We start from the raw sequence: 15,747 nt of genomic DNA, 5'->3' as shown, positions 1-15,747 counted from the left end.
TTCTTCCGCCGTTGACACATGTGGCTGACGTCACGTACCCCAGAGCGTGGGACCGTAGGTAATCACCCCCTCGTCATGTGTCAAATCCATGCCATCAAGAATCCAACTTTTAAATGATTGTCGATTTTTGCATAATGTTCTTAGGGCACAAAGGTCATGGGTTCAATACATTGTGTGGAACACCATTAAGACCACATTTATAACATTTTAAGGGAGACTTAGACCAACAATACTTACAGACGTGCCCTAATTTCCCGCAATTCCAACATTTTGCTGCACCAGTTTTACTGTCAATAGTTAGAATTTTGGACGGCATTAATACTGCGATGAGTAGGAGAGACGAAGTTCAACCTATGATCGGAACTTCCAGGAGAACGGGTTGAAGAAGGAATCGCACCAAGGGAGATAGCTGTTGACGGTGCATGATAAGTGACGTCGGGGAACGAACAATCAGAAGACGCGGGAGGCGGGCAGTACAATTTATTCTGATAAACGGTTGTCTCATACTCGCGACCCAAACTAATGATTTCTTCCACGCTCTCAAACGGTGATTGTTTTATGTAAAGTTTGTAATTGGGGGCCAGATTCCCATAAAACTGATCAAATACTTCCGATTCGGGGGCCTTGATACACAAACGGTTGAATAGCGTTGTCAATGGGTTCTCCCACTGCTTGAGTTCTTTTGAAAATTTCCTGTTTCAAGCAGTAGTTCATATCGAACAAACCAAATCTCAGTTTTATTTGCCTAGCAAAATCGTTCCAGGATTGGATATTCGCTTTAGCTAATCTGAACCATTTTAATGCTGACCCTTCCAGCATTCCAGGGATCAGGAGATAAGGAGCTACATTCTAAGAACTCATTAATTGTAGAACTATTCCCTTCCCCCCGAAAAATTCAGCTTCCATTCATGGACAATGTCAAAAACCGGGTTAACATTAGGAATACGGTCACTAATTGGTCTAGTAATTTGTGAAGAGTTCACGCGTTTTTCAACAAGGGCATTTTCACCACTGGCAATTGTATCCCTCGATTCAAGACGTCTAGCACTCTCACTACCAGATACGGGAGACATGTTAATTTCATCTAATTCATGAGCCTTCTCTTTCTCTTTGTTGGAGATAACCCCAGCAACAATTTCACTCTCGCTGTTCATATTCAAGACATTATCTCTTTCCATAATTAGAACGAAATTTCAGCAGCAATAGACACGCAAAGGATAGCAGAACTACATAACTCAGTAAGCATATCCAGAATTAAAACCAGGACATGACAGCAACACACGTGGAGATTGGGGGTTAATCAGGAGTGATTTTACATACCCAGAACACATTTTCATTCCCAGCTCTACCTCATCCGAATTTCTTTCGAAGGAGAGAGTTGTTACTTGGAGATATCCCAGTCGAACCGTGCGACTGCTACCATTTGAGCCACACCCCGCATGCACAGAATCCTATTCACCGTGCATAATATAACATAAGCTAAAAACTGAGGCCCGCATTGGGACTGGGAAAGGCCACAAGGTACAAACCTTGAGGTGGAGATGAGCCTCTCGGCAGAAAAATACCAAGAGACTAATTTTCAAAACAAAACGACAATGAAATTCAACAAAATACAAGGAAACTTTTATTGAATTAATAAAATGAAAATTAGGAGAAAGTAAATGGATTTGAAAACAGGGAAAGATAATCGATATGAAAATATACATACATATTCGCTCTTTTACAGAGCTGTAGCAACAGTGTCACTGCGATGGCATACCATAATTCAGAATCGCATTATATTACAGTCAGTTGAACTACATATCAGCGTGCGATTGCATTTGGATTATCCCCACCACAAACACGATACAATTCACACCGTTCATTAAAAGGGGGTATAACTTTCCAACAGCCATTAATTTCACCAACTCAACTTATCCATATATCACACCTCTCTTTTTATTATGCTCACAACAATCTGTCCCCAAAAAAACTCTACTCCCACGCATCAAATAGCAGACTAAAGGAAATCATTATTCCTAGAACTCCCAGAGTAGATTAAAAAGGAGCACGAACACAAACTACCAAAAAACTGTCTAATGATAAGGGCCTAAAGCATGCGCAGTGCATACATGAAAGAAAGATACAACACGTCATAATGCAATATTTTTGTATGAGCTGGTCATAAATCACATACAAAATTTCACATCTTGACGCCATTTCTGATTAGACTGCACCAGGACTGTAATATTGAGGTCCCAAAAAAAAGTTTTTTCTTTTTTGGAAATGAATACAAATTTGGAATGCTTTTCCGTATTATTTTACAATGTAAAATACACGTACAGTAAATTGTAATTATACGTATTCTGCATTCATTTCTAATATTTTGTATATAAATTTTAAACTGTCTTCGAACTTAGGATCAAATAAGAATTTAACTACCATTATTGTCAATACTGTACATATGACGGCCTTGGTTTGAGTGAAAATTCACCAACGTGTTCACTAGTGTAAAATTTTTTAATCAATTTGATATTTTGTTAATGATAAGATCTTGTACATGCTTTTTTAATGTATTCACTCATGCTACATATTTTTATAATTTCCAACCAGACGTCTGGTGGTAGAATTTTGAGGTATTTGATATGACTGATGCCCCACAGAAGGGATGAAACATGTCTCAACTATTTTTAACGATGTTTAACTAATATGTTAACAGCTTGTACTGTATTGGGTTGAGTTATAATAAATTTCTTATATTACTATAATTAACCATGAAGATTGCGATTCGTACAGAGCGAGTGAAGCCTCGCGATGACACAAATAGCAATACAGAGTAGATGAGAGGTAGACGCAAAAGAATAACATGCACGTAGTAATTTGAGGACCATTACATTGAGAATAAACATAACCACACCAAGCACAGAGAATCACGTTTCAAGAGATATCAACAACCATGATAACATAAAGGAAAAGGTTTTTAAACAATATCGTTACCTGAAGTAATATAAACATGCAATGAAAGGAGGCGAATATTAGTAGAAAATCCATTTGAAACGTTTAAAAATATTTCGGTACATTAAAAATTCTGCACCTAGATGCATGGAGTCCATCTTATACCTAATTAAAATCCAACACATATTCCTCAAGTCAAAGAGTTAAGAAGAATACTGTAACAGGAACGCCCGTACTTCAGTATATCGGAGAGCATGAGGAACGACAAGGCGTGTACGGCCCATGCTAAGAGAGTAAGAGAGAAGGGTAGTGAAAGAAAAATTCATGATTAAGTGGATCCTTCAGTTTATTCAATAAATAGGCAAATAATTATGTCACCTTTTATAGCTGAATTGTAGATTTGTCCCTGAGGGCGTGAAGAGGACGTTGTCCCGCGGCGGCTGCGTCGTCTTGCGGTCGGCGTCGGCGTTGTCTTCCGTCGTTGGTGTTTGTATTAGTGTTGATGACTCGAACCAGAGGCAGGAACGGGGAAATGTGGAGCTTCCACATTTGACGTCATGGGGTACTGGTGTGACACTTCCCTATGGCGAAGCACGCCGAAATAGTTCCCACAGCAGCAAGGATAAAGTTAGAGTCACAGTTCGTATTTGGAATAATACGCAAATGAAACAATCTAGGACCTTCCGAGGTGCGGTGATCAAGCACTTCATAAAGAAAATCGAGTACAGTCTCTGCACTGTACTCCACCAGCATAATACATTTGTTGAAATAAATGACAGTCCAAGTTCCAGTACGTCGTGATTTTCAGATTATCACTGGCACTTAAGATCATAATGCAACACAGTTCAACGGATAGACACAATTAATGCAAGAACACAGTTTTAAACGAATTCAAAGCTGGCACAGTTTATGTGAGAACACAGTCTTTAAATGAATTCAAGCTGGCGAGAACACAGTCTTTAAACGAATTCAAAGCTGACACAATTAATGCAAGAACACAGTTTTAAACGAATTCAAAGCTGGCACAGTTTATGTGAGAACACAGTCTTTAAATGAATTCAAGCTGGCGAGAACACAGTCTTTAAACGAATTCAAAGCTGACACAATTAATGCAAGAACACAGTTTTTAAACGAATTCAAAGCTGGCACAGTTTATGTGAGAACACAGTCTTTAAATGAATTCAAGCTGGCGAGAACACAGTCTTTAAACGAATTCAAGGCTGACACAATTAATGCAAGAACACAGTTTTAAACGAATTCAAAGCTGGCACAGTTTATGTGAGAACACAGTCTTTAAATGAATTCAAGCTGGCGAGAACACAGTCTTTAAACGAATTCAGATATACAGCCGGACCGAGAGACGAATTATGTCGCGACGTGCTTACTTGCACACACTCGCTGACTCACGGCTTACTGCCGACTCACTCCACTCTCTGCCTTCAGCACACTGCCGTCGCATACCGCACGCTCTCTTTCTGCTTTACTGCAGGCTCTCTGCTTACATTCTGCCTTACCCCAGGCTGGCGACTCGCTTATATTTCGTTCATGCAGCAATGGAACACGAAGGAACCTTCTGCGTGACGTCGCTTGTCCTTGGCCGGTGTTCTGGAACGTCGCGAACTTGCTCGCAGTTCCCATTATGCCTGTGCGCTCGGCGCAAGTTTTAAATGTTTACGGCCGGGTGTTAGCGAGCTTCTCTTAATAAAAGAATGAAACGTGAATGCTCGTAGGGTGTTACCGTTTCATCTCCCCCCCTGCTCGGGAAAAAGAAAATTGCTGGGCGATTTTCTTTTCGCTCATCTCCTAGTAAAGTATTTCTAAAACTTGAACAGTCTTCTCACTATAGCCAGAGGATTAATGTAAGGTGTGACGCATTTTGATATGATTCCATCATTCTCCATCTGTTTAATGATGACCCGTGCTTCTTCCAAGTACTTCATGGGTATCGGATAAGGCCGTTTCTTATAAGGTGATGTGTCAGTAACATCTAAGTGGTGCTTGAAACCCTTAATGACTCCAGGTTTCTCAGAAAATACATCTGGAAACTTCTTAAAAAGCTCTTGGATTGCCTTTATTACTTTATCATCATCGTAATCTGGGCTTTCAGCTACATTGGCGTAAAGCGTGAAGTTGTAGTGGTCCTCGTTAAACTCATCATCGATAATGGACGCCATCTGGTCCTCTACGGGTCCCACTTCCTCGGGTCGCCCCTCTTCGTGGACGCTTTCTTCGACAGGCGGAGCCTCGCTCATCTTGCCTTCTACTATGCCCACCGGGGTCTCACATTCCGGGTTCTTCACGTCATTATAAGTAACCAACTGTAGCCCTACAGATTCGACGTGGAAAAATGTAATCACATTAGCGGGATAATCAATGATTCCCCCATGTTGAATGAGAAAGTCTGATCCAAGAATTAAGTCAAATTTCATTTGCGTCAAGATCAAAAATAGATGTTGGAACTTAACACCACCAATTTCTAACTCAAGAAACGCCTGGAATTTGCATTTAATAGCTTTGTCAAGAACTATGCCTTTAACCTTAACTTGAGCAACCGGCAAGATGGAGATGTAGGTCGTCTCCTGCGCCACATCTATTAATTTCTGCGAAATTAGTGAGGCTTGCGATCCCGAGTCTACTAGAGAGTGGACAATCATATTGCCTAACTTAATGATAATGATCGGTAAGCCGCGTTGTATCTGAGGCTGTCGTGGTGTTGAATCCTCATATAGTAAATCTGCATCCTCTAAATACCAATGGTTAATGAGTGCGCTACATACTACTTCTCCTCCCTCCGGGTTTTCAGGCAGTCTCTTTATTGCTTCGACAAAGTTTTTTTTTTTGTACCCGTAGCTCTTGGATCCATTTCCGTTCTCTCATTTCTTCTCTGTATCTCTGCCTGGTATTCCAAAGAAGCTGCTCCAGGTAAACCCTCTTCCCTGTTCTTATTCCTTACATATTCCGTAGTCTCTCTCCAACGTTTCTCTAATTCTTCCCGCTGGGAGTTCCTATTATCATTGGGTTGATTAGCTGCCTGCCTCCATGAAGGTCCAGGTTGAAACTTAGCCCTCCCTTCGTAGGGGCGATTCCTAGATCTTCTATACCGAAACGGAATATCTCGGCGAGTTTCTCTTTCTTCTCGCGGTTCTGGATTTACTTGAACTGGAGTTTTCATTTCCGTAAAGTTGGTTGTAGTTTCTTTGGTTCGACCTGCTTTTGCTGCGCTCTGAGTGTGCGCAGTATCGAGTTTCCTCAGGACATCATCGAGCTGCTCCAAGTCCTGGACGTTTGCTGCCACCAATATTTCCTGAACATTTGGTGGAAATTGCAGCGTTATGACCTGAATAAGTTCTTGCTCCGGTAAAGGAGGGTCGAAAAACTGCATCTTTTTAAGCTGAGATATGAGATAATCTGAATATCGCGAGGAATTGACGGACGTGTTATACTTTCTAGAGTATAATTGAAGTTTTATCAGGTGCTGAGCCTCAGCACTCCAAAATCGTCTAAGTAAGGCTTCCTTAAATTCTTCGTAAGTGTTAATACTGAATTTAAAAGCGGTAAACCACATTAACGCCTTGCCTTCTAACAATCGAGATGCTATTCGTAAACGACGGTCGGTCTTAACGTGATTTTCTTGAAAGAATTCTTCGAGGTTGAGGAGAAACTCCTTAGCAGTATACTCCTCTTTCCCCGAAAATTTGGCTGGTTTTTCCTCAGTTATTTTAAAAATTGTGGAAACATTCATGGATTCTCCACTAGTGTTGTGAAGGCTAGATGATGAAACATCCTGTTCGATTTGCGATACTTTGCTGTTGAGAGCTTCTATACCTCCTTGGAGTTCAAGTTTTAGGGTTTTAATTTTCCCCTGTACGGAATTCTCAATTTCCTTGACCTCCTTCTCTATGTCGGTCTTGACTTCTGCTACATCGCGACAGATACGAGTAATCTGCGCGTGAGCATTATCTAACTGAGTCTTGACACGTTTATCGGCCTCCTCTTGCTGACTTTTCAGAAGAGTAATTTCGTTTCCCAACTTCATGAAATTATTTTTAACAGATTCATGAAGTTTGTCTTGAATAGACGCGATTTTAGTTTGTGCAAGAGATAATTGAGCATGGGACTCTTGAAATTCTTCCTTTAAGCTTTCTACTTCTTTAAGGACTTCCTGAGAAGAAGACGGGAAAGCAAGTTTTAAGTCCTCCGCCACTTGTGATTTTATGTCTTGCTTAATGGTTTCTAAGTCACGTGTTAATCTTTCATTTATTTCCGTAAACTTAGAATCCATTCTTTTGTTAGATTCTTTAAATCTTTTTTCAATTTCGGCACCTGCACTATTGAGCCTACGTTCCAAATTATTATTAACTTCTGCAAATTTTTGATCAACAGATTCTGTCAATTTTACAATGTTGGCATCATTAGCTTCCCTTAGTTGAGTGATATTACGATTAGTTGCTTCATTAGCCTCCCTAAGTTGACCTATACTAGCCTTAGTGGCTTCCAGGGTCGCGTTAGATTCTTTAAGTTGAGCTCCTAAAGTATTGTTAGATTCTGCAATCCTACGCCCGAGATTAGTGTTACTTTCCGTAATCCTGTCATTTAGACTGATTTTTAAAGCCTCAATGGCAGCTAGTATATTTTCCATATTAATGTCGTTATTTTCACAAAATGCAGAAAATACAATCATTCACCTCATACGTAAAATCACCATTATTGTCCAATGGTAAAGTTCAAAATTTCACCAACACAAAATATCAAACACTTGCGCATAAAATTAAATATCACCATTATTGTCCAATGGTAAAGTTCAAAATTTCACCAACATAAATATCAAAATTTATATAAGCCTGTGCATGAATATTATGCCTGAAATGTTTTACATAGCAAGAGAAAGAGAAAAATAATCACTTGTGCCATAAACTTGATCAGAGTTCTGTGCCAAAAGTTTAAAATTTCGTCAAAGTCATTGAATTGAACTTCGTAAAATTTTAACATATTCACTGAACTGGAATTAACGTACGTACTATGCACTTTTATTTGAATTGGTAAGTTAAGATATCACTGATTTCAAAGTTAATTTTTATCACTTTACTCTCTTTAATCTGGCCCCAACGTCACGGGTGCCACTATTCACTACCCTCTCTCTGTAACAGGAACGCCCGTACTTCAGTATATCGGAGAGCATGAGGAACGACAAGGCGTGTACGGCCCATGCTAAGAGAGTAAGAGAGAAGGGTAGTGAAAGAAAAATTCATGATTAAGTGGATCCTTCAGTTTATTCAATAAATAGGCAAATAATTATGTCACCTTTTATAGCTGAATTGTAGATTTGTCCCTGAGGGCGTGAAGAGGACGTTGTCCCGCGGCGGCTGCGTCGTCTTGCGGTCGGCGTCGGCGTTGTCTTCCGTCGTTGGTGTTTGTATTAGTGTTGATGACTCGAACCAGAGGCAGGAACGGGGAAATGTGGAGCTTCCACATTTGACGTCATGGGGTACTGGTGTGACACTTCCCTATGGCGAAGCACGCCGAAATAGTTCCCACAGCAGCAAGGATAAAGTTAGAGTCACAGTTCGTATTTGGAATAATACGCAAATGAAACAATCTAGGACCTTCCGAGGTGCGGTGATCAAGCACTTCATAAAGAAAATCGAGTACAGTCTCTGCACTGTACTCCACCAGCATAATACATTTGTTGAAATAAATGACAGTCCAAGTTCCAGTACGTCGTGATTTTCAGATTATCACTGGCACTTAAGATCATAATGCAACACAGTTCAACGGATAGACACAATTAATGCAAGAACACAGTTTTAAACGAATTCAAAGCTGGCACAGTTTATGTGAGAACACAGTCTTTAAATGAATTCAAGCTGGCGAGAACACAGTCTTTAAACGAATTCAAAGCTGACACAATTAATGCAAGAACACAGTTTTAAACGAATTCAAAGCTGGCACAGTTTATGTGAGAACACAGTCTTTAAATGAATTCAAGCTGGCGAGAACACAGTCTTTAAACGAATTCAAAGCTGACACAATTAATGCAAGAACACAGTTTTTAAACGAATTCAAAGCTGGCACAGTTTATGTGAGAACACAGTCTTTAAATGAATTCAAGCTGGCGAGAACACAGTCTTTAAACGAATTCAAGGCTGACACAATTAATGCAAGAACACAGTTTTAAACGAATTCAAAGCTGGCACAGTTTATGTGAGAACACAGTCTTTAAATGAATTCAAGCTGGCGAGAACACAGTCTTTAAACGAATTCAGATATACAGCCGGACCGAGAGACGAATTATGTCGCGACGTGCTTACTTGCACACACTCGCTGACTCACGGCTTACTGCCGACTCACTCCACTCTCTGCCTTCAGCACACTGCCGTCGCATACCGCACACTCTCTTTCTGCTTTACTGCAGGCTCTCTGCTTACATTCTGCCTTACCCCAGGCTGACGACTCGCTTATATTTCGTTCATGCAGCAATGGAACACGAAGGAACCTTCTGCGTGACGTCGCTTGTCCTTGGCCGGTGTTCTGGAACGTCGCGAACTTGCTCGCAGTTCCCATTATGCCTGTGCGCTCGGCGCAAGTTTTAAATGTTTACGGCCGGGTGTTAGCGAGCTTCTCTTAATAAAAGAATGAAACGTGAATGCTCGTAGGGTGTTACCGTTTCAATACATTCTGGTGAAAAGTTACACCATCCGTGACAGAAGACACAAAGACTGCCATCTTTCGTACAATCACGGAAGTTACGGGATCGTCCCTCGTGAAGCAGTAACGAGCCATTTTGGCAAATACACCCATCTCGGGACGAAACCGAACTGACACAAAAATCTAAAATGGTTCAGAGTCCTACCAGACCTTTGTGGAAAAAGTTGTCACTCTGTACCAAGGAGTTACCAATAACTTGGATGGAAGTGCAGGATTTAGATTAATAGGTTTATTATTGCCAAGTGAGCAATTAGATCAGCTTGCCAGTGCAATGTTTGGGGAGATAGTACTTTATGCTTAGTGATCAGGGTAATAAACAAGACCTTGTGTGTAATTTACTTGTAGTTGTGACAAGTATCAGTCTGTTACACTACCAATTTATTCACTAGAACAATATTCCAGAAGCTTTTCCTATAGTTATTAAGCTAGTGTACAGAGCACTAGCGTCACCTGAACTCTAGAAATGTACACATACATGAATACACAGAACCCTAATGAGAATGGAAGAGATGACTATAGACAACCTTTCTGCACAGCCATTTGGTAAAATTAGCTGCTTTTGAAGCTGCAGTAGTTTTCAGTGATATAAATTAAGACAGGATTGTCATTCTTGCAAAGTTTCGATTTGGACCTGGATTCTTTGTACAAAAGACAGTACAGAAATTCAGCAACACATCTTGTCATGAAAGCAAAATGCTACTATTCTGAACATGGCACAATAACAAAGAAGAGGAGAGGCAATAAGAGGTTTGCAGACTATTATGAGGGAAGGAACCCAATATCTCTCGATTACTAGATACTGGCCGCACTTAAGCGACTGGAGCTATTGAGCTTGTGTTTTTTTTTTCTTTTCAGTTTAATCTGGTAAAACACTGAAACAGACAACCAGCAATTAACAGATGAACGCACTTGTTTAAACAAACCTTGGAATGCTACTGTAAGGAGAAAGGAATGTGAGAAGGAAATAGCTGTCATGAAATGGGTCATAATCCGTCTACCTGTTTGTATTGCAACTCTGAAAGCCCTTTCCTTGATCAGGGGAAGGCTTCCTGTGTTGCCAAGGGATGTAAAACATATAGAGTTCATTAGATTTTTCATTTCATTCAGAAATCTTACATAATTGATCACACATAAGTGAAAAATATACCTGTATATGCACTAAGGTTCAAAATATGCATTTGCATATGCGCATATGCATTTTTAAAATATCTGTGGCCTATTCATAAGGCATGACATTTTCAATACTCTTTGTAAAGATCATGTACACTGTAGTCTCTGTCAAACTGAACGACTTGGCCATGTAGTAAGGGTCGTGTAGCTATGAACTTGCATTTTGTCGATGGTGGGTTTGAATACCACTGTTGGCAGTTCTGAAGATTGTTTACTGTGGTTTCCCATTTTGACACCAAGCAAATGCTGGGGCAGTCCATTAATTAAGGCCATGGCTGCTACCTTCAATGCGTTAGTGTGACATTAAACCACTAGCAGAAATTCTGTCAGACAAGAAGCTGTTTCCGTTGAGGTTGTTTTTATGAAGTACTGCTGGTGATTTTAAACTCCGTGAAAGTTTCCATGAAGCACAACACATTGAGTGGGTAGGATGATGTAACAACTTAGTGGCCGTTGGTTTGACAATTCTGAGTGACCTTTCGAGGCCAAAATGATTCCTATTTGATACATATTCTGATTAGTCAGCTCAGAAATTTGCTTTTTTGTTAGTCCATGATCCTCTTGTTTGCATAATAAATATTTCTTCTCTAGTATAACATGAAGTTTTAAGTTTTTTATCCATGTACAAAACTTGTTTGTCATAAGAGTCATGGCTCACGAGTTTTTCTCAGATATTTGTTAATTGTATTGTGTTTGCAGTGCCATTATTAACTTTCATCACCATTCCTAACACTGCTTGTTTAGGTAAATGAGTGAATTGGTCCTAATTTTGTCTTTCTGTTAGTTGGAATTCTCTTTGATCATGCCTTTTCTTATTATTCCAGAGATTTAGTACCTATCATCAGTGCATTGGAGTATAATACATGGTTTACGAAGTTACGAGCATCAAATATAAAACTCACTCATGAGGCACTAGATCGCATCCTCCATGTAGCTCGGAAAACTTTAAGTTTAGAAGAGCTGTATTTGGACAATCTTGGTGTGAAATGGTGAGTGATCTCAGGGTGTAACTTATTGATGTACATAGTAAATGTAAATAGTAATAATATGTAACATACTGCATAATACCAACTTGTGTAATATAACCACTTTTAAGTTAACAAAAACATGTGTAACCTTTCATAATTAAGGCATTTTACATACCTTAGTAGTACTTTCCATTTGAAAAAATGCACCACTTCCCTTTATGTTTAACTGATAGATTAAAAAAAAAATCTAGGTGAAGTCATGCTGCGTCCTTTCGTGAGTTTGCTGACGTGTCAGATTTATAAGAAATAAATTGACAAGACCTTGACCTTTTCAATACAATATATATAGATCAGTTTGTTCAATACGTGTAGGTTGGAATTTTAAAAGTATTGATGTATTGTGTCAATAAATTTTGGAGAGAATAACAGAAAGGAGGATGAGAGGAAAGATGGAAAAAATTTAGAATAGACCAGGATGGATTTCGACAGGGCAGGTGAGCAATAGACCCTATATTTTCCATGAGATTGCTGATGGAAAAACAGTGGAAATATGGAAAAGATCTGATGATGGTATTCCTTGAACTAGAGAAGGCATACAATAGTGTTAATAGAGAAAAGGTGTGGCAAACCCTGGAAAGAAACGGATGTGGAAGGCAATCAAGGGAACTAGTGAAGGCAATGTATAAGAATTGTTCCAGTTTTGTCCAGAATCCAGTGGGGAGAACGGATTGGTTTAGAAACCAAAGTGAACTGAGACAGGGAAGTATAATTTTTCCACGTATGTTTATAATGGTTATGGATGAAATTCCAAAGGAAACAAAGGAAAGGTATGGAGGGGAATTGAAAATATTGCTTGCAGTTGACATAATGATCTGGGGAGTCAACAATACAGAAGTGCAAATCCAACTAGTGGCTTTAAATGAAGATATTGTGAAATATGATACGATAATCAGTGTGGAGAAGAGCAGAACAGTGGTGATGACAAGAGGAGAAAGAGAATTAAAAGGAATTGTTAGTTTCAGGGGACCGGGCGAGTTGGCCGTGCGCGTAGAGGCGCGCGGCTGTAAGCTTGCATCCGGGAGATAGTAGGTTCAAATCCCACTGTCGGCAGCCCTGAAAAAGGTTTTCCGTGGTTTCCCATTTTCACACCAGGCAAATGTTGGGGCTGTACCTTAATTAAGGCCATGGCCGCTTCCTTCCAACTCCTAGGCCTTTCCTATCCCATCGTCGCCATAAGACGACGTAAAGCCCCTAGGAAAAAAAAAAAAAAAAAAAAAAAAAAGTATCAGGGGACAAAACCTTGAGGATGTTGAATACTTCAAATATTTGGGAAGTGAAATAATGAAATTTGCAAGTTTGGATAAGGAGATCAGCAGAAGGGTACCAGTGGGAAATACGTTATATCAGAATGTAAGGAAGCCGGTGTGAAACAGAGAAGTTTCTATGAAATGTAAAGAGGTCATTTACAAGATGAACTATACACCTACATTAACATATGTATCAGAGACTTGGACTTGGACAGGAAGAAATGAGAGTAAAATTCAGGCCAATGAGATGCAAGTTTCTGAGGAGTATGGTAGGGAAGACAAGGAGAGACAGAGTAAGAAATGTTGATTGGAAAAGAGATAGGGGTAGAAAAACAGTGTGATAGGATAGAGAAGAATAAATTGAGATGGTTTGAACATGGTATGAGGATGGAGGAAGGAAGGATACCAAAACAAGTGTTGGAGGCTAAGGTAGAAGGAAAGTGGGCAAGAGGGAGGCCCAGAGCAAGATAGATTGACTCTGTTTTTTGCAGTTTGCTTTATGTCACACCGACACAAATATGTCTTATGGCGACGACGGGATAGGAAATGATGATCATCATATACATACATGTATACATACTGTTACGAATAAAACTCCGTCTGTTTCATTACTTCATTTGTAAGATAGCGGATAGCTCAGTCATAGTGTAAAGTGTGTGTCAAGGCAAACTCGTAAATCTGTAAGATAAACAGCAGCTGGGTGCCATTCGTGATCTTATCTCCATAGTTTTAATAATCACCGTCCAAGACTGACAACAATCATGACGTTACAGGATGTAGTTCAAAAGGTAGAAGATGCAATGCAGCATTTCCGCGCCCAACTCAAGGAGGCGATGAGCAGCGCCAGCCGGGAGAAGAAACTACAGCGGCTGGAGGAGGAGTTCTGTGTGTTTCAAGAGAAAGTGTCTGGTGAACTGAAAGACATAAAAACAGTATTTTTAACATAGAGGAAAAGCTGGATGAGCAAAGTGAATGGATGGATGGATGGATGAAGCGGAACAATATAGCCGCCGAAACGGTCTAATTTTGCATGGCGTCCCATAAGCACCAGGTGAAAACCTGTAAGCTAAAATATTATCAACTATTAAAGAAAAACTAGATGGATATCAAGATTAATATTCAGATATTGAGCGTTGCCATCGCCTAGGTGTTCCGAAGTGAACAACAGCGATGTGGTTGCTACGGGTAAACGCCCTTTGATTATTAAGTTCCTGCGGTACCAGGATCATGACCACATCTGGAGGGCTAAACGTCAGCTAAAAGGCACGCACCTTCTCTTGGCGGAATTTCTCATGGGTACTAGGAAAAACATCTCAAATCGTGCACGTGATCACTTTGGTTTAAATCGTGTCTGGAGCCAGGACGGTCGCGTTGTTGTGCTACGTGACAATGGACGAAAAGTGTTTATTACTACAATGATACAACTTGTTATTTTAATGTAAAACACTAGTGAGCATTGATACGGGCTCATTACTGAGATGACGTTATCGCGTAATGTTGTAGTTTTAAGTAAATGTGCATGTATGTGTGTGAGTGAATGTGATTGTGCCCCTGGAAGTACTTGTGGAGAAAACAAGGTGAGTAGGCATTATTTTTTTCTAGACAATGGCTAGTCACAATACAAGTGTTACTTCTACAGATTGTAGTGACCTTGATGTCAGTGACCCACTCCCACCCCCTCCCCAGTCATTCCTCTCACCCTACCCTTCAACAGCGTCAGCGGGAAACATTCTCAGCGAAAGTCTTGCAAGCTATCGGCGAGCCCTACAGTGTTGTCATATTAACGCGCAATCGCTAATGGCTCACATTGACGAAATACAATCCCTCTTTCATGATAGTAATACCTTGCACTGCATATGCGTAACTGAGACTTGGTTACAACCCTCACTAAACTCAGGCTTTGTTGAATTAAATAACATGACTTTACATCGTCTAGACCGAAGAAAACGTATAGGGGGAGGGTGTGCTATTTACTGTCAGAATGATCTCAAAAGTAAAATAGTGGCTACTTCAGACCAGACAATTCCCAATCGACCAGAGTTTATGTTTGTAGAAGTTTCGGCTAACAATCAAAAAGTACTGATCGGAGTAGATTATAGGGAGTGTGTATGATACTAGTTACAGAGCGCTCTGGCGGAGTTGCGAGAATCAATACAGTGAGAGTACGTTCCGCTGAAGTGAAGACCTGCGTCATAGTTACGGCAAAAATTATCGTAGCATCTTGTCATCACGGTATGAAGTAGTGCTATGGAAGTTGTATTACAATATGGGTTTGAGTACATACACTTCCAAAATAGTCGCAAGTCAACAGTGAATAAAGCGTAACTAGTGGACAGTGGCCAAGTGTTACAGTTCTACGTTCTTTATTATTGGTGGCAAGAAATTTGTTAGCACAAAAGCTACGTAAACAATGCCGCTGATATACAGAAACAGATCTTTAGGAACATTTTTCAAGGTTTTGAAAATGTTCACTCTCTGCATCTTTCAAATGAATTCACACACTTGCTACACTCTGAGTTTGTAACACTGCATCTTCTGTAAATCTCACATTGTGAAGAAAAGGCAGCATACCAAGTAAAGATAGAGGTGACTGTTTTAATACCTGGGAATCCTTTGTCGGCTAACATAACGTCCCCTTCACGCAAAAGATTTAGGAGGGCCTG

The 15,747-nt window shown here is 40.1% G+C and overlaps 1 protein-coding gene across 3 annotated transcripts in view; it reads left to right on the top strand.

Moving 5' to 3' along the window:
• LRR (Leucine-rich repeat) overlaps positions 1-15,747 on the top strand; it is an 808,120-nt gene that overhangs the window by 235,014 nt on the left and 557,359 nt on the right. For all 3 annotated transcript variants that reach the window (XM_067142208.2, XM_067142207.2, XM_067142206.2), the window contains exon 8: positions 11,634-11,798. In XM_067142208.2, coding sequence (XP_066998309.2) covers positions 11,634-11,798 — 165 coding nt within the window. The remainder of the gene's footprint in view (positions 1-11,633; positions 11,799-15,747) is intronic.

Source organism: Anabrus simplex, chromosome 2 (genome assembly GCF_040414725.1).
Source record: "Anabrus simplex isolate iqAnaSimp1 chromosome 2, ASM4041472v1, whole genome shotgun sequence".
Lineage (NCBI taxonomy): Eukaryota > Metazoa > Arthropoda > Insecta > Orthoptera > Tettigoniidae > Anabrus > Anabrus simplex.
The sequence above is the reverse complement of the archived record's forward strand: the minus strand, read 5'-3'. Positions and strand labels throughout refer to the sequence as shown.